This window comes from Protobothrops mucrosquamatus, unplaced genomic scaffold, assembly GCF_001527695.2.
Source record: "Protobothrops mucrosquamatus isolate PMUCROS unplaced genomic scaffold, P.Mucros_1.0 scaffold419, whole genome shotgun sequence".
Classification (NCBI taxonomy): Eukaryota; Metazoa; Chordata; class Lepidosauria; order Squamata; family Viperidae; genus Protobothrops; species Protobothrops mucrosquamatus.
The window spans coordinates 655,990-678,424 of record NW_015386748.1 but is presented as its reverse complement, the minus strand read 5'-3'; the positions used below and the strand labels follow the sequence as shown (position 1 = coordinate 678,424).

The 22,435-nt window shown below is 35.3% G+C and overlaps 1 protein-coding gene across 1 annotated transcript in view; it reads right to left on the bottom strand.

Moving 5' to 3' along the window:
* The window catches only part of HPSE2 (heparanase 2 (inactive)), a 157,130-nt gene that overhangs the window by 119,618 nt on the left and 15,077 nt on the right, over positions 1 to 22,435 (bottom strand). Inside the window, exon 3 of the mRNA XM_015816281.1 lies at positions 13,009 to 13,170. Coding sequence (XP_015671767.1) covers positions 13,009 to 13,170 — 162 coding nt within the window. The remainder of the gene's footprint in view (positions 1 to 13,008; positions 13,171 to 22,435) is intronic.

The window sequence follows — 22,435 nt, the reverse complement described above, 5'->3', positions numbered from 1 at the left end:
ATTTCCTTTGTGATTCTCAGCCTAATGTAGTTTATAAAATAGCCAGATAAGCTGTGGTTTTGTTTGTTTGTTTTTAAATTTTTATCCCACCTTTTTTCCCATATACAACTCAAATCGGAAAACATACCAATACCCCTTTCTCCTCCTACTTTCCCCTAACAACAAACCTATGAGGTGAATTGGGCTGAGAGAGAATAACTGGTTCAAAGTCACTTGGCCAGTTTTTCATGCTTAAAGTGACACTAGAACTCACAGCCTCCTGGTCTAGGCTAACACCTTAACCCAGGGGTTCTCAACCGGGGATGCGAGACGATTATTCCAGGGGGTGCAAAAACTTCTAAACCCAAGTTTCAAAATTATAGTGTATATGCATAATTCATTGCCGTTATTTCAAACTTTTATAAGGAGTGTGAGAATATATCAGAAGTGTTCTAGGGGTGCAGGGAATAGAAAAGGTTGGGAACCGCTGCCTTAACCATTAGATGAAACTGCTCCAAATTACCATTTTCTTCCAGCCTAAAATGAAAAGTAACTTAATAAGACAATGAAATACATTTTGAAAAGATATTCTGAATGTTGAGGATATAAAACTTAATTAAAAAATAGCCACAAGGTTTAGATTGTGGTACGATCTAAATTCTCTCTTATGTTTTGACAATTGTCCATCACACAAGAAAAATGCCTATCAACATGTTAAGTATCACTTTCTACACACAAGGAAAGAATGAACCATGTGTCCAGAGCTTTGAACCACATTTCGGTACAAATATCATCATAAAATGGCAGTCTGGTATTTTTCATACAAATATTTCAGTATACATATTAAACAATTTTGCCTGCAATCTATGCTGTTGTTTAAATCAATTTTACTAGTTGCATTTTTTTCTAGGATTGATGCCTTAGAAAATTTGATGAGTTTTACTAAAGATGGTGGAATATTGTAGCTTGAAACCTAGAAAGAATGATTTATGTAACATAACATGATCTATCTGTTTACAGAAATAACCCATTTTCTACCTTGAAATCCTAAACCAAATGGCCTGGGCTTACAAAGTAGGCTAAGTCTACAGGGGAAAAATTATCTAATAACTGCGACCACTAGATTTGTAACTGATTTGCTAAGAATATTGTGTAAACATAGCCAAGGAATTTATATTGACCAGTCTTGTCTTACTGTTTTGCGCCATTCCATTCCAAAAGCAGCAGGCCTTTAATGCTTTGTATCATTTAAAACTGCCTCTATAATATTTGTTTTACCCGGAATTTGTAACAGATAAAATCCATTCTTAGAATGTAATCATCCTCCTCATAGTTGTATAATTCTGCTTCTATCATGCCAGTGTGAGATTGTCATATAAAATGACTTTTTATGCATCAAAATGTCACACAAATGAACTATTCCAATATTCATTTTTCTTTAGAATAGTGATTAAAAATAACATGACATAAAATTTGCTTTTATTTTAACTCTAAAACATGCACTAAAATGTTTATAGCACTTCATCTTGGCATTATCAAATAGAATAATTTTTTACACTACAGACTCTCTCTTAAAAGTGCTTAAGATCATTAAGCCCAGATAATAGGAGGAAATATGCTTTTAATAATGTTAGAAGAGGAAATGTTATCAGGTGTAGTATGACTTCCCTATATTCTCCCATCAGCACTGTATATACAGGTAGTCCTCAACTTACAACAGTTCATTTAGTAACTGTCCAAAGTTACAACACACTGAAAAAAGTGATTTATGACAATTTTTCATAGTTACAACCATTGCAGCATCCCCATGATCATGTGATGCATGGCAACTGGTTCATACTTATGATTGTTGCAGCATCCCAGGGTCATGTTATCACTTTTTGCAACTTTCTGACAAGCAAAGTCAATAGGGAAGCCAGATTCACTTAACAACCAGGTTACTAACTTATCAACTGCAGTGATTCACTTAACAACTGTGGCAAGAAATGTCATAAAATGGGACAAAACTCACTTAACATAAATTTTGGGTTCAGTTGAGGACTACCTATAATGGAGTTAAAAATATCTTGTTGTACAACCATGAAAATCACACAAGACAATTCAAAATGAATGAAGATTAATTTAATTTAGAAATCCTAAACAATTGATTCCCATCCTTCCTAGAGATCTCTATTTTATTTCTCGTTTACTATAGCAGTAGAATCTCCTAAATCTATCAAGTAGGAACCATCACTTTTTAATACCCATAGTATGTAGGAGAATGTGCACATGTTCGTCCACAGCAAGGCAATATCTTGTTTGTTCCTACTACCCATGGATGCCCACAATATTAATGTTATCCAACCTTATGAAAGTATGATGAAGCTGCTTTGTTTCCCTACTTGTCTTTCAAGTTGCCTGCTTTGACTGACATCAGTTCTATCCCCCCCTCACAAAAATATATATATTTTCCAATACTGACATTATTGAAGTGGAGGGGATTTAATATATATATACTTTTTCTTCCCCAACAAACTGTTCTATCCCAGCCTATAGCCGTCCTTGTTAAAGGCACAAGGACCAAACCCTGGTTGAGAAAATAGGCTGGAGACTTAAAACAAAACAAAACCCTTTTAATATGGGTGACAAACCTGCCAAATAGTCCAGAAACAAAAGCAGCAAAACACAATCCAAATGGAGGAAATTGTCCACACGAAACACGATGCAAACAGAAAAGTAGTCACCGGCAATACTAACAGAACATGATCCCATGAAGTACTTTGCAACGGTTGCCTTCAGCAACCAGCACCGCCAACACCTTCCCTTTTTATACAGCAGTCCCAAGGCGTTGCCTCTCACTGCCTTCTCCTCTTCCCCTGGAGTTGTCGTATTGACTGCTGCTGATCTGCTCTCACTAATTGCCAGCGTGTATGAGCATCAATCAGCATGTCCATCAGGTGTGAGTCCTCCAAGTCTGACTCATTCTCCCCACACCGCTGAGCTTCATCAGGAACACAACTGGAGGGCCCAGGCTCTTCATCAAACCATGAGTCTTGTAATTCATCAGAGCCTCCCTCTGACCCTGATGGCCCTTCAAATGCCTCCTCCACCTCCTCCTCAGATTCCCCAGACTCAGCTGTTGGGAACACAGGCTGGCACGGAATCACGACACAAACTTTGTTTAGAAGCTAACAAAGCTATAAGACTAATTTGCACATACAACCAATTATATACATTAATACATGCATTTTCCCAGAATAATCACCACAGATAATCTTTGTCCTACCTATACGTTTAAGTTTGTATTATAAACGTGACAAATATGTCAAACCTGTAAGGAACCTTTGAAATTTATGACTCCCCAGAAACCACCAGAGATTCGAACCAACAAAAGAACGTTTACAAAGTAATGACTTTGATCGATTGTAGTAGCCACGATCACTGATCGTGTTCCTGGCGAGTAAAGTTGGGACTCGATGTTTTATAAGACAAATATTAATACTTTAAAACTGAATGATACAGTGATGTATATGCAAATGTTAATCTATGCTAACATAATAGCTGTATTAATAGACTAGAAGATGTATCTATCAAGGACTATTTAAAAGAATCAAAATATTAGGAGAAAAATATAGAATTACACACTACTGAGTAGCAGCTCCTTCAATATTGCTATTAGTCTGGTATTTTGCGAAGATTGACATTTAACTTTGGGACTGGTCCCTGGCACACAGGAAATAAGAATATGAATCATTATGTTTCCTTGCATTTCAGACAACTTTTAAACAAGATAATTTAATGTGCTTGTAGAACAATGACACATATACCTTACTGAAAGCCAGTATTATGGTATGTCACAAAGCTTAACTATACAATTTGTCTCACTTCATAACAATATCTTGATTGATTTAAATAAAGTCAAACAGCTTACTAAAAGAGGCTAGAATGCATTAGAATCTCTTTAGACATGTTCTGTGTTGTTCCTCGGTCAGTTCCAGTCATCACCATTACTTCAGCTATAGCTGAGCTGATATTTTTCTGACTCTGAATCAGTTTATCACAGCAAAGCTTCATTTTTTTTCCCCCGACACTAAATTTGGTGACCAGACTGTTTTGCTTTGGTTGCTCAATGCAAACAAGATCTTGGTCAGCATCTTATGCAGCTAACTGTGCCACTTTTATAGCAAATCCCCTTCACTCCTTATAGTCAGATTCTCTTCACTTCCACAATACTACCGTAATTTCTTAAGCCTCTCTGCCTGTTTGCGTATGCTTACATAAACATTATGCACCAAACTCCTCCCAAATTCTAGATGGCAACCTATAACTACAGTTAGCATTATCATGAAAAGTGTCTGCCTAATTGAAAAAAATACCACTATATGATCTTTAAGTTGGCAACTCACGACTAACAAAAAGAGTAATGTCTTCACTGGAAAATGGCTTCCTTCTTAACAATGTGCCCATGCGCAAATGGCCAGACAAATGCACACATGCATTACAAACATAAAAATCAGGGGCTGGGAATTCATTTTCTTTTTCTTTTAAATAATCTGTGGTTGAGAAGATTTTTGTTATTCCAAGAATTGTGGAAGCTCAGCAAATGAAACATTGTTTAAATCCCTTTTTTAAAAAAAACAAAAAACACCTTTTAGGTAAAAAACTGAAAGTGGTGGGTTTTCTCTTTTTCATAGAGTGGGATAACAAATTTAGATAAAATCATGAAAAGTAAAATATCTTTCAACGATAATAATTACCAGTATTAGTTAAAATAATGATCTTCCCAGTAGTAATGTATACCTGTGACAGTTCTGCACTGAGAGAATTTTTTAAAAAGAGTTCAAATTACAGATTTAGAGACACTAAGAATATCACAAACTGTAAGAACTAATCAATCAATCCTAGTCCAAATAAAGGTTAACTGCTCTTTTGAGGCACTGAACAACAGCTCGTATGCTTTGGGCCTGTGTTCTGATCAGATGATGGACTAGAAGAAAATATTATTCTTGGCAAGGTTGAGGAAGCAAGACAGAGAACATAACCAATAAGGTAGATGGATGGGGAAAAGAGATTATTGGAATGTTCTTGGGAAAGTTAAAGTTATTACTACAGTAGAGACAAATCAAGATAAAGTGTTCCTGCAGTTGCCAAGAGGCAAACCTAAATCAATAGCAATTACTAAGTAATTATTTATAAAATGGAGGGATAACTGACTGACTCATGAAGTTCCTTGCCTATTTTTAGCATTTTGTGAATATCAATCTACATTGTGACAGATTAGAGAGAGAAACAAATGGAAAACTTACAGGAAAGTGCCTCTAATTAAAACTGCCTTCTTTTGAATAGAAACTTTGGCAAGCAGGATTTAAGGCTTTTCCTATTGCTGAGTTAAGGTACTATACACTTTCAATCAGCAGAAAACAATGTCACTGTCAATCCCAGTTTTATCTCTACTACATCTATCTGAGTCATTGCCAAATAACTCCTGGTCCCTAAGTGTGCCACTCAATATAGAAAAAAAAAACCATTGGTTTATTTCTCTGCTTTGCTGCTGTCTCCTTTCAGTAATTTATCAGTCAGCAGGATGGCTGATATGAGAGCATTGCAGAAAGAATTAGAAAAGGGCAGACCTGGACTTAAGACTCTGCCTTCTCTATGCTGGTTTGCTTATTCCCCTCACCCCATTCTGCATTTGGCTATTTCTCAAATTAAAATAATGTGAAATAAAGAAACAAAATGGAAGTATAATAATGGGCCAGGGAATTCCTATCCTAGGCTGCACACATGCCTTGATTCAAGGAGTGTGGCAATCAAATCTGGTACAATAAATAATAACTGAATATAAATAAGAGTCAATAGTATTACTCTACCCTCTCCCCATTCATCCTCTACTCATATGGAATGGTAATACTTGAAGTTGAGTCAAGCTGGAAAATGGGGACTATTTTTCTGCATGAAACATTTTTCCCTTTAAAAGAAAAGACAAGCCCTCATTAGGGCTCTGAGAGATTTGGTTCCTATATTGCCTAGACAATGGAGGAGTAAATAGAATACTACACTATTGAAGATTAGGTTTTTCTTTACCATAGTGAAGAATATTGATATAGTTCTATCTTCTAATGGCCATCCTTAATATTTTTTGTTCACCCATACTACAGTAATAAAGAGCAATACAATCCTTAAGTATAAGCAACTGCTTCTTAGCCTGTAAATTAACAATTTTGTGCAACAAAAAGCAGTTGATTACTGATTGAAACTTGCAGTGCTACTATAATTAGTAATTAAGCACTTTTTTTAAAAAAAATACATCCATTATTCTGTGTCTTGAATTCTGGAACAAGAATTTATCTTTACTGGAAAACAACATTTTCCAGTAAAGATAATGATGCTGTCAAGTAAAGCTGGATCCTGGGTAACTCCATAGACACATCCAAGGAGATCCAGAGTTTAATTTAAAGTACATTAAATAAACAATATGAAAGTGTTTCACCGCTGATTTCTTTCTATTTCCCACACACACAGACAAAATTTTCTAGTTTAGCCAACTATCCTGCACTTCTCTGGTGCTTTTCCACTGAAGTAGTAACCAAATCTCAGTTCTCCTTACCTACTAGGCCCAGACACAGTTGGCCAGAGTTTTATTTAAAGTACATGGATTTCATATTTAAATTTCTTAAGAACACTTGGGTGGATTGAATGAGCATGTGCCATCAAATCACTTACTGACAACATGGACAAATTTCATCCATGACTCTCTTTCTTTCTATCTTTCTATAATGATCTTTCATTATCATTATAACTGAATCTATCATTTGCTGCTTGTCACCCTCTTCTTCTCTTTCTTTCCACCTTTCCCACCACTAGAGTCTTTCCAATCAGACCTGTCATTGCATAATTTGTCTGAAGTAAGATACGTTGAGCCTGATCATTTGTGACTCAAGTTGGAAATGGATTGATTTGTTTGATAATCCATTGGTTTGTTTTAATGTCTGTCCATGGTATTCTTAGGAGCCTTCTCCAACCCCAAAGTTTAAAAGCATCAATACTTTTCCTAGCTTGCTTTTTCAGTTCCAACTTTTGCTTCCATAGAGTGTCATGGGGAATACTATAGCATGCACATTTCTAATCTTTGTAGGTATAGATATATTATGACATTTGAATACCTTTTCCATGGCCTTCATGATTGCATTTTTTTTGTGTTCCTTTAGCGTAGACAATAGTTTCATTCCTAGAAAAGTCTTTTATTTTCTAATTTCTTTAATAATGCTGAGTTTGTGACAACCCTGTGATGTTGGCTCCTTTTTTTTTGAGGTATAAACTGGCAGTTTTTAAATGTTAATTTAATAAGAAAATAAGATTCATTTTTGAATATACAGCATCATTTTCAATTAATACTTGAAGGAACAGAAAACAAATGCATGTCAAGCTAAGTTATGGCATGAATATCCTTGTCTACTGTTCTTTCTTTCATTTTTACTTTGTAGAGCAACTTTCAATTTCTTATGCTGCTCCTAAGGTTTGTACTTGTTGGAAGCATTTTTTTCCTACCGTTTGTTCCTTGCTTAGGTCAAACATCAGAAACCATAGATCAGAGTTAAAAACTTTATTTAGCACACAAGGCAAGAGCATAAACGCAGCTCTCCTATCCAGGGAGCATAACATCCTTTTATGTCAGGTATAAACAACTAGTTTCTACATGCCCATTTCTAAATTCTCAAGTTTAGCTTTCCAAATAAATTATAGCCTGATTTCTCACTTTCTCACTGGTGTATCTTACTCTATTGTCAGATATGAAACAGCTTCTTCTCATTGCTTCTTTACCTGTCTATATACCCTCTCACTTCTCTATAATGGTGAAACACTAATTTCCTTCTAAAATGGTGTTACTTCATCCTTCTAATAATTACTTTCCATTATTCCCTGCTCTGGGCCTTTAAAGAAACTTCTTTCAAATGCTCATCTTTCCTTTATGTTTATCATGTTTTCTGCTTAATTTCCTGAATCTCCATATGTGTAAGAATAGTCAGTTTAGCACCACAAGTTTTGAAAATTTTAGAAAGCTAGAACACACCATAGATAAATACTTAAACATTGAAAATAAACAACATCCAAAATTACAAATTATAAATAGAAAGTTGATCCGTACTACGGTTTTTAGCCAGCCAAAATTTGGAAGCCACAAAGTGACTCTTTCCCATCATTAGGAAAAGTGCCAGCTGGTATCATTCTTGGCTGCATTTTCCCAACAGTAATGTGGTAATTTCAAAGGATTTCAAACTACAGTAGTTCTAATTCAAGTTTTGTTTTTCAAAAACTGGTACTCTTCCGATGTACTATTACCAGGGCTTTTTTTCTCATAGAACACCCAGAACGGAGTTCCGGCACCTTTTTGGGATGGAACCTTGTAGGGTAGGCAAGACGGGTTGTATGACATGTGTGAGTTCCGACACCTTATTTTTTTTTTTTTACAAAAAAAGCACTAACTATTAGAATCTGGTTGTCATAATTCTACCTCCCTACTTTACCAACAAGGAAAGGAATGGTTTTTCATGTATTAAAATATGAACAAAAGTGAAAGGATAGACATCATTTTTTTTGCTGGTATTCCCATACAATATGGGCTTGTGATCATTTAGTAACTGTTTGGGATAGTGTATTAATGTATATTTAAACATTTATGGGAATATCTTTAAATACTAAATATGTTAATGTAATGTTGAATTATATTTGGATTAGATATGGAACTGTAGTTGTATCAATCATAGGTAATGGCATAAAATATTAATAAATTGAAAAAATGGAATTATTCTAAATGTCAAGGAACGTTTGCCTGAAATGTGTGATCTGTTTGTTAATAGAAAGGCAATACTTTCTATTAATCAAAGGATGCAGCAATATGTGTTAGTATGGCGGAGATCCGTTATATCTTACAATAATATCTTGCACTATTCATATTATAATACAGAATAGATTAGTAAACCGGTGGCTATTGATAAATATAAAAGATATTTTTCTTTTTTCCTTCAGTTTGTACTTTTACTTTGTACTTTTAATTTTTTAATTTTTAAAATTAAAAATTAAACTAAAGATTCTTTTATTGTAAACAATAAAGATGGATGGATAGATGGATGGATGGAGAGAGAGACTGATAGAAAGATGTTCAAACCACATGTAGGAACAATTAGTAAACATTGCTAGTTTTAATACTCTTGAAATACCCTGAAAGTTTATTTTTGCCCGGGAATTGCTCGGCATAAACAATTTAGAGTCCACTTATCTCCTTCTTCTCGTTCCTCTTATCTTCTTGTCCTTCTGTTTATTTGGCAAAGAAAAAGCCTGGACTGCTCCACTGCTCACCTCTTCTTTTAAGAAAAAAAATCTACCATTGTTATCTTGCTTTCTTTGTTTTGTTTTGTTGTCCTTTGTTTTGCTTTGGTGTAATTGTCTTGGTGCATAGTTCTCTCAGATTCATCACACAACCAATACACAGACTCCATCACCAGAAAGAGAAATATTTACATGGCTCTGACTAGTTAGAAGTAAATATTATGCTTTACTTTTTGAGAAACTAAGGCTCAAATACTTTTGTGAAATCAGAGGTTAAACTTCCCAATCATTATCAGACTATAGACACCCCATTCAAGGAGATGGGACATAATTTCCCAGTTTGGGGTAAGTTGTATTTTACTGAAAACTTCCTACTTTGTCCATTAACATATCGTAACAGGCCAAGACACTACAATAACCAGGTGCTTTTAGGCAACAAGTTCAAAGAAAAATGTGAACAATGTTCTAGGCCTCTTTGAAACTGCTTTGGAGAACAGTGTACGAGGGAACAACTCTCCCTTTGAGGGTCAGTTTATTTACTGAAGAATAAGCAAGTTGTCAGGGGAGATTCCAAGGGCTCAAGTACAATTAAACAGCCCAGAGGACAGTGCTATTGAGAATGAGAAATGGCTCAAAGAGAACCTGCCCTAACATCTGCCAGGTGCAAGTCTAGGCCCCTACCACAGCTATATCTCTTCCTCAGAACACTGAAACAAGACTTTAGCTTCAGTTGGTTTCCATTTTCTCTCCACATGGTGGAATAAAGTACATGTCACCACAATTCAGCATCCATGCAACATTCCTTCCACTATATGGCAACAACACTGGATACAGCTTGGTAGGCTTTTCAGTATCACTCACTTGCCAAAATAGAAAAACTGGATCCTTCCCTTCTATTCTCTCACTGACAGGGCAGAACATATCCAGTTTACAAGCACCTTGCATCTTTCTTTCACAGCCTGTCAGTCATTCCATGGATTTAATGGATAATTCAAACAACACCCATAATAGAAACAGCCACTCTGCTCCATCTGGGCCATTATCTCTTTTATATTTGCTCTTTAATATTTACTGGGTTCACCCAAAGTGCACATGCTCCTTTAGCTTCAAGGACACCAAATTTAGTAATTGCTGCATCTCTTTTGTTGAAGCAGGGAGAGAGGACAAAGCTTTTACAAAAAAATTTAAAAAAACCTTATGGACTGCTATTTTCAGTACTGCCAAAATGCTACAAACTGCCTTGATTTACTTTGTGTGGGCAAAGACACATGTAAATGTATATAAATGTCTACTACATTCTACCAATCATCCTCTGTCTCTGCAATCAGGACCTCTAAAAAAAGAAGTAGTAATTAACCCTTTAGAGAAGCAATTTCGGTGCCATCTCTCTCATGAAAACTGCTGAAAAATAGCTATAATTATTTTTTAAAAAAATAATCTTATATCAGAGATTAACTGAAAATTAAAGTCACTCTACCCCTCATACACACATCCCAAAAGTCTTTGTCATCTTACAAGTGACTGTAAAAATGTTCTATTTATTAATAAGTTAAAATGTTTTTAAGTGTAATGCTATATTTAGATAAGTTAAGATCATATAAAAAACTAATCTACTTATCCCAAGAACATATTCTGAAAATAAACCAACACTGAAAATAAATAAGGTATGTATTCTTACGCTAAATCTAAGGCATGCATGAAATAAGGGATGATTCTTCAAAATGCAGAACATTGATTAAAGGATTTTTAAAATGGAAATCCAAAATGTGTTTGGAATTGAGCCAGGTAATGCAGGTCTAGGTCAGCTCACCACAACCAACTCGCCGCAAAACAATTCAAGGCTGTATTAATTGTTTCATTGGGTTACTTTTATTATTGGTGACCACATTTTTGTCAAAATTATTATAACTCTTGTATTTCTGAATTGACTTTATTTTATTATTATCAGCCATAGTTCCATTGAAATTAATTTAACTTTTTTATTTGTTAAATTATCTTGTGGTGAGTTGTCCCAAAGCGAGTTGTCCATGACAAGTTGTCCCACAGTGAGTTAGCCATGGAATTGCCCATGGTAAATTGGCTGTGGTGAGTTGTCCCATTCCGAGGTGATGTTGTCACTGCCCTCTCATGGTGCCTGGAGACTGTGGAGGTCTGGATGGGGGACATCAAATTTTGGCTGAACCATGGTAAGAATGAGTGGCTTTGGATGCATTCCAGGTTTGAAGTCCTTAACATCTTTAATTCTGGATGGTGTTGCACTACCCAAATGGACCCAGTGCACAACTTGGGGGTTCTCCTGGACTCATGAATCCTGATCGATGAGCAAGTAGCAGTCATGGCTAGGAGAATCTTTGCGCAATTTTATATGGTGTGCTAGTTGCACCCTTTCCTGGACTGAGAGTCCCTCTGCTCAGCCACTCAAGCCCTGGTCATCTCACAGTTGGATTATTCAATGTGCTCTATACTGGCTATCCTTGAAGAATATCCAGAAGCTTCAAGTGGTACAGAATGCAGCTGCACTGGCACTTTTGGGGGGCTCAAGGGTGGACCACAATACACCATTGTTCTGCGAGCTGCACTGGCTACCAGTTCTCTTCCAAGTCTAATTCAATCTGTTGGTTATCACCTTTATAGCCCTTCATGGCATGGGTCCAGGTTATTTGAGGAACCATTTCATTCAGGCTGGCAGAAGAGGCAGGCTGAGGTTCCAGTCAGTCAAGGAATTCTGGCTGGCAGGAGAAAAGCCTTTTCTGCCATGGCACCCACTCTTTGGAACATCCTGCTCCCCCGGGATGAGGTCCACACACCCCTTTAGGTCCTACCTTCTCCCCAGGCACACTTTGCTTTCTTCTTCTCCAGGTTAGTCAATTGAATTTTAACTAAATTTTAAATTCATGGTCTTTATATATTGTTTTAATGTTTTATGATATTTTTATTGAATGACTGTAAGCTGCCTAGAGTAACCTTGGCAAGACAGGCACCATGTAAACTTAATAAAATAAATAAATAATAGTTCCAAAAAATACATAACTTTAATGAATTTAATATGAACACAAAATTGAAGTTTCTGGTGCAATTATTCTTTGCTTTCATATTTAAATAATAATTAATAAGTCTTGCTATCATGGCTCCACTAAGGGAACCCAAGTGAGAGCCAAAGTTCAAGTCTTCCTGATACAATCCCAGGAGAAATTGTTAGGCATCCAAGCCTATTATGACTATTGTATGAATTACCCCAGATAGGAGAATTTGCCCTTTGTGCACCCTTCAATTATATGTCCTTTTCTAATATGAATTTTCTATAATATTGGCTATATTCTCTTACTGTTATAAATATTCAAGTTGCCAGCAAAGTAAGGAGGCAAACTCATGACCATATTTTAATGTGTACAACATTCCAGTTGGCTTTGTGCTATCTGTACAGAATCTTCCCATGGCCCCAGAGCTATAAATAAATTCTCTTTCAAGTCAAGCTTAACTACTGCTAACTTTATGGATAGATCCACTCAGGTTTTTTGGCAACAGAACAGAAATGGTTTGCCACTGCCTTCTTCTGGGGCATTTTTCAGCTCTCCAGTCTAGCCTAGTTCTCTGGTATTCCCTGCTAGTCTGTCATCAGTAGGCTTTCATTAAGAGTTTTATTTTTCTTTTTGTCATGAAACATGAGCAGTTATATTCTACTACAATTTCTATGGAATAATGATCCTTAGCTTGCAGCCTTACCTGTAAGTGTGAGATTTGTGTAGGTGTTAGAGAATTGTTCCTTGAGAAGAACCAGGTGCATCTGAGCTGCCTTTTCTCTTTGTAATTCCAACATGATGTCAGGATGCTGGGCAATCTTACAGCCTTTTTGTTTATCCAATGCAATATCACTGCGAATAATGTCTGCAGCACAAGTAAAAAAAGGAAACATGTCACATAGTCAACTTCCAAACTTACCAAAGTAGCCAAAATTTACTTTAAAACCAGATAATATTATTACTGTGGATAATTTATTCTTATAGTACCTTGGACATCTGAGTTTCTTCCCAAGTACTCTTGTATATCTATTTAGACTTATTTCCCTGAAAGACAACATGGCCACTTGCCACTCCTGCCTTTTTTGTTATGAAAAGTTTTTCCTAAAACAACTTTTAATATGATCTGTTCCACAGAGTACATCTGTCCTGTTAAACGTACCAGTGATAAAAGCAAGAAACATAAGCCACAAAATAGGATTTTAAAACATTCAAAACATGAACTTCTAGATTAAGATTTGATGTAAAGACTTACATAAAGATCTTGGATTGGGACTGGGAGGGCAAGTTCAATTTTATTCTAAATCATGCAAGCTCAGTAGCTGATTTGGGGCTAGTTACCATCTCTCAGTCCAAACTATCCCTCAGGATTGTGAGAGAAACCTGGAGGAAGGAAGTGTTGGATACACAATTTTTCACTTTTGGATGAAGAATGGGATATAAATATAATCAATATACTTTTTTAAAAATGGTTTAGAAGGCAGTGAAAGAATATTTAAATTTGCTGTACTGTTAATACTTCATCCATTTTAATGAAATCTCATTGTTAAAATATTGCATTACAATATATTGGTAAATTCTGTTGAATCATAAAATCATAGAAAGTAAGAACTGGAAGGGTGATCTTGTCCAACACTTTGTTCAGAAATCTGATAAGCCAGCTCTCTCAGGTAATCATTTAGTCCCCAGAAATTCACTATTGCAGTACACAAACCATTCTACTTCTTAACAACTTATTGTCAAGAAATTCCTCCTAATAATCTCTTCTATTTATTTTAATTTGTTGATCTTTGTTCTGTCCTTAATTTCATCAAACAACAGGTCTGTCTTTTCTGGCACATGAGAGACTTTTAAATACTTATAGACAACTGTCACACCTCTTCTCAGACTTCTCTTTGAGAAACTAAACATGCCCAGCTCCTTTCTTTATAGGGCTTAGTTTCCAAACCTCTTATCATCCCATTAGCTTTTTTTCTGAACTGCTCTGGCATTTCCATGTCCCTTTGAATGTGCACAGCTCAAAAGAAACACAGTACTCCAAGTGAAGTGTAATTACTACAAAATTATTACTTGTAACACTTACATTAAAACAATTCAAAATTACATTGGCCTTTTTAACAGCTGTATCAAACTACTTGTTCATATTCAACTATTCCATAAGACCTATTCATCTTATGTATTTGATTTTTACTATGTGGACACAAGACCATGCATATGCCACTGTTGAATATCATTCTGTTGGATTTAAGCAGGTTATTGCAAGGGAAAGAAAATCTGGATTTTGGAGCTGATCTTCACTTCTAGTCCAATAACCTAATTCCACAAACTAGAAGACCAGATTATTGGACGTTTTGACCTCCTGTTGAATACCAGATTAATATATAATAAGGCTATGTATATCCATAGACAACATATATTACCAGAGAGGCAGTGTCATCCTCTTTGAGATCTGTTTTCCTTAGTCTTGGTTCCTACCTACGCCAAGATGTTGGAGGGGAGAAGGAAGAAAGAGAGGCTGATCCTTAAAACAAAATCTGGTAACAAGCAGGGGCTTTGTTCATAAGGTGTTGGCTGTGAGTGCCTATTTGTGACATTGGGCTTTAAGGACAGTCTGGATATTCTACTTGTCCAGTCATATTGCTATACAACTGATACCTTTCCAGCCAGTGAACTTTATCTGCAGGCAGGTATCAAGAGTCTCCATGCTATATAGTGGTGAGGGATTTCAATATTTAGTCCCTTAAATGGAGTTCAAGTACTGTAGAATTCAGGACTTCATGACCTTCATGGTAACCATGGGCTTTCTAGCCAGCATACATGAATGGTGATATATTGTATTAAATTTAGTTTTCATCTCAAAGCAATTATATGATTATCTGGAAATGGAGGACAGCATTGTTAATCCTTTGTCATGATCAAATAATTCCTGGGTTTGTTGCTACTTCAAACCCCACAAGGCAGGTAGATCCTTTAAATCAGAGGTCTCCAACCCCCAGGCCACGGACCACTACCAGGCTGCAGCCCGTTGGGAACTGGGCCACCAAAGCAGTGGGCAAGTGCACTAAGCTTCATTTGCGCATGCGTGGGATTTAGGTTCATGCACAAAATCATTCTCTCCCCGCTCCCACCGAAGCTGCCACCAGTGCCGCCACCGCCACTGGTTCATGGAATCAAAAAGGTTGGGAGCCCTGCTTTAAATTGGTCTGGCAAAATCCGTTATGGGTTAAATGGATTCCAACATTTGGAGGTTTTACCAGCAATCTGAAAACCAGTCTTAAAGAGTGCCTAATTCAGGTCTGAAAAACAGAGATGATCATAGCATTTCACAAGCAGAACCTCCCTGTTTGCTGGTGCAGGGATGCCTCTTGTTTTACCAGCATCAGTAGACTAGAAACAAATTTGATCAGAGGTAAGAGTTTACATTTGAGCCCTTAAACAATCTTCCTTCTTCAGTCTTATTGCGTCAACAAACAGAGCAGCATCTTTGTTTAGGATCATTTTCTTCTTTCTATGGGGTGAGAAATGGCAAGTTTTGCCAGCATGCTGCTATAAGTAGTCCTCGACTTATGACCACAATTGAGCCCAAAATTTCTGTTACTAAGCAAGACAGTTGTTAAATTAATGTTGCCCCATTTTATTATTTTTCTTGCCACAGTTGTTAAGTGAATCACTGCAGTTGTTACATTAGTAACATGGTTGCTAAGTGAATCTGGCTCCCCCAATGATTTTGCTTATCAGAAGATCACAAAAGGGGATCACATGACCCTGGGACACTGCAACCGACATAAATACATGCCAGTTGCCAAATGTCTGAATTTTGGTCACGTAACCATGGAGATGCTGCAATGGTCGTAAGTTTGAAAAACGGTCATAAGTCACTTTTTAAAGTACCATTGTAACTTTAAATGGTCACTAAACAAACTGTTGTAAGCTGAGGACGACCGGTATAAGAATTGTGACTAGCATTTCATCAGTAAAATCAAACACATTCACTCAAATATTGACTCTGCAAGGCCAGAATAAATGAAGACTTAAAATATTATTTGGGATTAATTCTGTCCTCTAGATTTCAAGGAAGTGGATAGGATTTTGAACAATATGAAACTCCTGCTTGTGAACTGTGGATCTCTGCCCTGTTACTCTGAGAGTCCAGAGATGGGGATTATCAACTGGAACAACCCTTGTTGTCAACCCTTCCTGATAGTCCAGCCCAGAAAACCAAAATCATGAATACAAATATTACTTTATTGTAAGGTTGCAGTAATAGAATCTCGCAAGTTTGCAAATGCTTCTCCCCTTCCTCTGCCTTTACATTCCAGAAAATTAAAGAGGGTCAATTCTGAGATATTTTCTCAAATTACATTTCTGGTCTGGGCTTAGATTTCATTTATCAAAGTGTTATATGGGTTGCAATTCTTCCTCCTGTCTCTCAAGACTATTTTCACTGATGATATTAGACTAAGTCAGAAGTTTAAAATACCAGAAGAGTCTTCAGTTTTTCTTTTATTAGTTGCAGAATTGATAGGCATTACTTCTTATACAGTACTGCACTCCTTGTACAGTTTTTGAAGCTTTTCGGAGAGTGAAATATGCTGATTTGGTTGCCATTTCTATCACTTTTTCTATGTATTTTATATTATATCACTAGTTTTTGAAGAGTCTTTAACAGAAACTGAGGCCCTTCATCTAAAATTCAGAACTGCACCCATTCATGCTCATACTGTCATTTGGAACTGGAATATATTGTAATTAAATGTTTCCATCTCTTTCCTTAGACAATCCTTCCACAAACAAGCAACTTCATAATCTTGATCTGACAGGGAACTTCAGGAACTGCCTTTTTGTATAATTGGAGCACTGGACCAAGGCTTTTATTCATATAGTAAAAATGTATAATTTATAGTAAATTCCTTATTTGGACAATAGATACCTGTTTCTTAACAACTGATGATTTGTGAACATGCTCTAAAGTCACATGGGGATTTATGCTGGCATAAGAAAAATCAGAAAAAGCTATGCAAACAGTTATGCTTGATCTCATCCTATGTTCAAAGATATCATACTTCCCAATAATTGTGACATATATCATTTCTACTTTTACCTCCCATTCCCCACGTGTGCATTATTCTCCTTCCACATAAAGCTAAGAGAAGGAAGAGAAGAAAAATCATGTGGTTTAGAAATGGAAAGCAAATTAATATGTGTGCTTTCTCATATTCATGTTGTCTATCCCTACTTCAAATTTTGTGCACATGGACAAAAATATGTACAAATAAGCATTCATATTTTAATATAACTACAAATCATGCACAAATGAGAAGGGATTTCCATATGCCTCTCTTCACAACATAATCTTATATATATTTTGACCCAACCAAAATGTTTGAGAAAGATAATTATCAATCCAATGAGAATAATATCTAAGGCATGTTTGCCCAATCTGTTGTCCTCCAGATATATTAGATACCTATTATCAAGGATGATGGGAGTTATAGTCCAACAGATCTGATAGACAATAGGCCTGATACTTTCTTCTAAAAACAATATTTTAAATATCTATGACACAATGTCCATGGTGAAGAAATAGCAGTAATATGATATATTAATCAGGTAGTCAAATTTCACTTTATCAACTAATTACAGAGCTTCATTAAATCCTATAAACATCAAAGTACATTTTGTTTAGCATGTTGTGTAAATCCATCCAATATGTGAGTGGCAGTTTATGATTTAGTAAGGTCTTTGCTTATTCAATAAACCATGGTTAATAGTTAATTATGTCATGGATTAATATGTTGTGGGATTACAATATGAAGAAATTACAGCTCCCTTATGCTGTATAACTACAATTCTCAGCATCTTTCATTATGCCTCTGCTGACTGGAGCTGTTGCATGTTGCAATTCAACATTTGGAAGGTTAATTCTGGTGCTTAGTGAACAAGATTGCAGCAAATCTTTGGGTCTATTCTCTATTTTATCTTCACAAATGAAGACAAATATACATGTTCCAGGATAATGTTACAAGGTCCAATCTGGGTTGGTCACCAAGACCAGAGGTTTAGTCTTCTAAGCTTTTGGATCGTACTGGAGCCCATCCTTAGGGAACTTTGGATTATTCTATGCATCGTATTTATGTGGTGCATAAATATTTTTTTTATATTTTTTCTTCCCTTTTCTTGTGGCAGGATGAAGAAAGATGGGAGTTTTCATGATTCTGAAATTTGAGGACATCATTCTTTTAAGCAATGGTTTCAAAAACACAACTTGGTTCTTGTTTGTTCTCAATAATTAAACTAATCATTTCTTTTTCAGTTTTGGATGTGTCAAATAATAGTTTTGTCTTTAAAACCATAAATGGATACTTTCATTTCATCTAGAATGCATATACAATATCCTGAACTCAATATCCTCTTATGCACCAGAAAAATAATACGGATTTACTTTTGTAGACCAGACTGGAGTAAATTGCTGTTGGATTTGGTTACAATATACTTTGGAATAATCAGGAAGACAATGCACAGTCATCCTTCTGAAGTTATTTGTACTGCAGATTCATAGATGAATATGAAGGGAGCACACCCATGTGGCAGGTAGATGAGCTGCGGCTAATTGCAGGATGCAAACCCAGCCCTCGTAAACTGGAAAAATGAAGGGCTATCTTTCTAGTAAGGCCAGAATATGAAAAAAAACAGTAAGGCTTTCTGAAGGTAGCATGTTCAAAGCTTCTCATACTACCTCAGCATTACCCTGGAGATGCCTGAATACCTTGGGGACCTTCACAGTGAAATTCTGTTTGGAAATTTTGTCCATTTTCAACAGTGGTATAAAGGATCTTCTGTACTTTTGCTAGCATGAGTTCCATATTTTCCACATATGTTTTAATTGAGGATCTCCTTTTCAATTGAGACACTAGTACATCCCACATCAATTTTAGTACATCCCACACCATTTTTAAAATTGGTATTCGAACAGAACAAAATTTAGTTAGTCTGAGATAGAGGCAATACATTTGTCTGTTAAAATAATTGTTCTCTGGAGGCCTACAATAATTGTAGGCATCCCAAAGCATTCCTTTGGGATGCCTACAATTATTTTCCAGGAATTATGACAACTGCCACAAAAAACAGTTTGAAGATTTCATTGAATCTTTTAGGAAAAATACCAAACGACAAAAGAAATTTAAGTTGCCTTTCTTGTTGATCAGAAACCTTTCTACTTATGAAAATACTGGAAGTATTTTATTGCAACACCAGAACCAAGATATCCAGCTGCGGTGAAACCCCTCTTTTAGTCATCAGACAAGATGGCCAGTATAAATGGAAAGTTATAAAACTTTGAAATAGCTATTTTAAAAGATTGTAGCCATTAAATATGTTTTTACGCTTGTGCCCATGTTTCTGGCCAAGTTTGTTAGAGTTCAGTGACTCAATTTTTGGACTTTGGCAAACAATCAGATAATGTGAATTATTTGCTTTAAGAAATGCTATGCTAACTATCATAATATAAGCAGCATATATTTTGTTTTGGTAAATGTTCCTATCTTAGAATATGAAAAAAGCTTAGAAACTAGTATTAATGCAAGTTAATAGTTTCCTGAATAGAGTAAGTCAGTTTTATCTTGCCCATAAAAAGATAATTCTCTCTTCTATATTCAGTTTTAAAAGACTTCTTAAAAATAACAACCATACAGTTTCTAAATACTTTGTCAATTTCTTTGTTCAGTGTATCTTTGATATGCTAATAATGCAAATAAAGTTTTCCTTGTCATACTCAACTCCTGATAATTTTATGGACAGAGGAACCATATTAATCAGCAATACATTTATTTGTTTGTTTCCTTTTATTTATATACAGTAACTATCCACGAGTACATGGACAAGTTATAAAGTTTAAAGCAATATAACAATTAAAATAGAAATAAAATATTCAATAATATATTGAAAGAAGAAATAATCACAACAGACAACTTTGTATCTGGAAAAAGACTGGGGTGTCTTGGTGGATCACAAGTTGAACATGAGCCAGCAACCTGATGTAGTTGCAAAACAAATCAACTAACAAGCAGACCAAAGGCAATCCTAAGATTTATCAATAGCAGTGACATGATCAAGAGAAGTAAGGCCAATTCGTGATTTGCAGAATAGCATGTAAGTTTTTTTTTTAATTTTCAAGACTACTTCATCCAGCAAAATAATTTGAAGAAAAGGCCGATATGAAAATTGTGACTAGAGTTTAACTCATGAAGGCTGGCCTGAAGTCTCATTAGACTTTTCCCCCCAATTCAGATGCAGCTGAATTCAGATGCAATATAAATGACAATTTTATACCCCATCATTTTTATTTCTTCATGCGTGATGAAAATCCCTAGAAATTAAAAAGCTTACATTTTCAATACATTTCTTATGGCCAAAGAAAGCTAACAAGCAAACATTACTGAATCCAGATTATTGTTTTATCATTTAATTTTAATATTATACTATATTTAGTAATTTATTTGTTTACTTGGTTATACACAATTAAATATTTCAAGGTGGCTAAAAACTTACAATATACGGTAAATACAGAACAAAACATTTCAATACAATAGTGAAAATAAATGCTAAAAATAATAATTTAAATTATTATTAAAGCAGGCAACTGTTGTTGAAAGAAAGAAACTAAGGCACTGTCTCTGTTAATCCCCAACTCACTGTCAAAATAACTGAAATGCATCTTACTGTTCCATTTCCAGAGTATTCTCTTTCATGTTATGGTGCCTCAAGTATTCCTGCCTGTTTCAGTTTGTTGCGTGCTTAACCCCAGCAGTTCACTGGATAGTTTGCAAAGGAATGAAAGCCTTTTCAACTGAGTTAATGCTTACTATGTTCTCTAATATGTTTTTAAACTGTCTTTTACAATGAATTCTAAAATAGTAAAATGATTATTCTCTTATAAACAGGAGGGTTTTTTGAACCTTGCCAGAAATATTGTTGTTTTAATTACTCATTTTTCTTTCTCCTATTTGTCCCGTGCTTTAAAAAATCCCCTAGTAATGCACTGTTTCATCATTATTAAAGTGACTTTAGGATACTAATGGGTCATGGTAATCCTAAAGGCCTTAGGAAAAAAACAGGCTGGTAAGTGAGATTTTAAAAGAAATAAGCTGCTTATTGTCCCTGCATGTATGCATTTTTATGCATTTACTTTGTATACTTACATTCTAATGAATTTTTTGTATGGAGGGCCAGCATTTATATATATACTGTATTTTACCTGTATATATTTATAATTATAAATCTACCTACATATTGTCAATTGCTTTCCTTTCTAGAACAGAAAAGTGGGGGGTCAGAGCAGCAGGACAATTATTGAGTGGGAGGAAGTGGTAGCCTATTGTCCAAAACAAATAAACTATGGTTAAAACCAAACATAGTAAAGCCAACATTAGTACAAGAAAACCAACTATAATTTTTTGAAAGTATCATATTTGTCTAAGTTATCAAGATTTTGGATTAGCCAATATCCATCTTCAGCAACAACCTAATAGTATACATATAAAATATTTATTATAGTTTTCTTTTTTCTTTTTTTGCTACCCAAACCCCATGTAATCTATATGCATATTTGTATCTAGTTTGCCCAAATATTCCCACTTGCAAGCTCTAGAATTTCTGAATTCCGTAGAAAGAGATCCTGTTCCCATGAATGCTTTAATACAATTTTATTAGTTTATAATATAATTGTTGAATAGTTCATCTTTAAAAATATTATTCTCCAGGTTCTATTTCTCATTCACAATAGCTGAGTGATATTAAAACTAACATCCATTTACAAAAGGTTAGCTGGATAGTACAGTCAGCATAATGTTACAGGTCAAATTGGCAGCTAACAATTGTGAACAAAAGAAATTTCTGACTGAGGTTCTTGACTGCTATTGACAAGTACGCCAAGCAGGAAGTGGAATATATATTGAGATTAACTAACAGATCTCCGGACCATTCCACAATCAGTTATAAGAATTTCCTCTCTATTTTTTCTAGCAAAAGCAAAAACAAAATGATTTTTTTTTACATAATTAAATTGCTAAAATCAAGAAAGCAGAGTAACTAGGGGTAGATTTTTGTGTGGAATGGATTACAAACTCAGTTCAGTT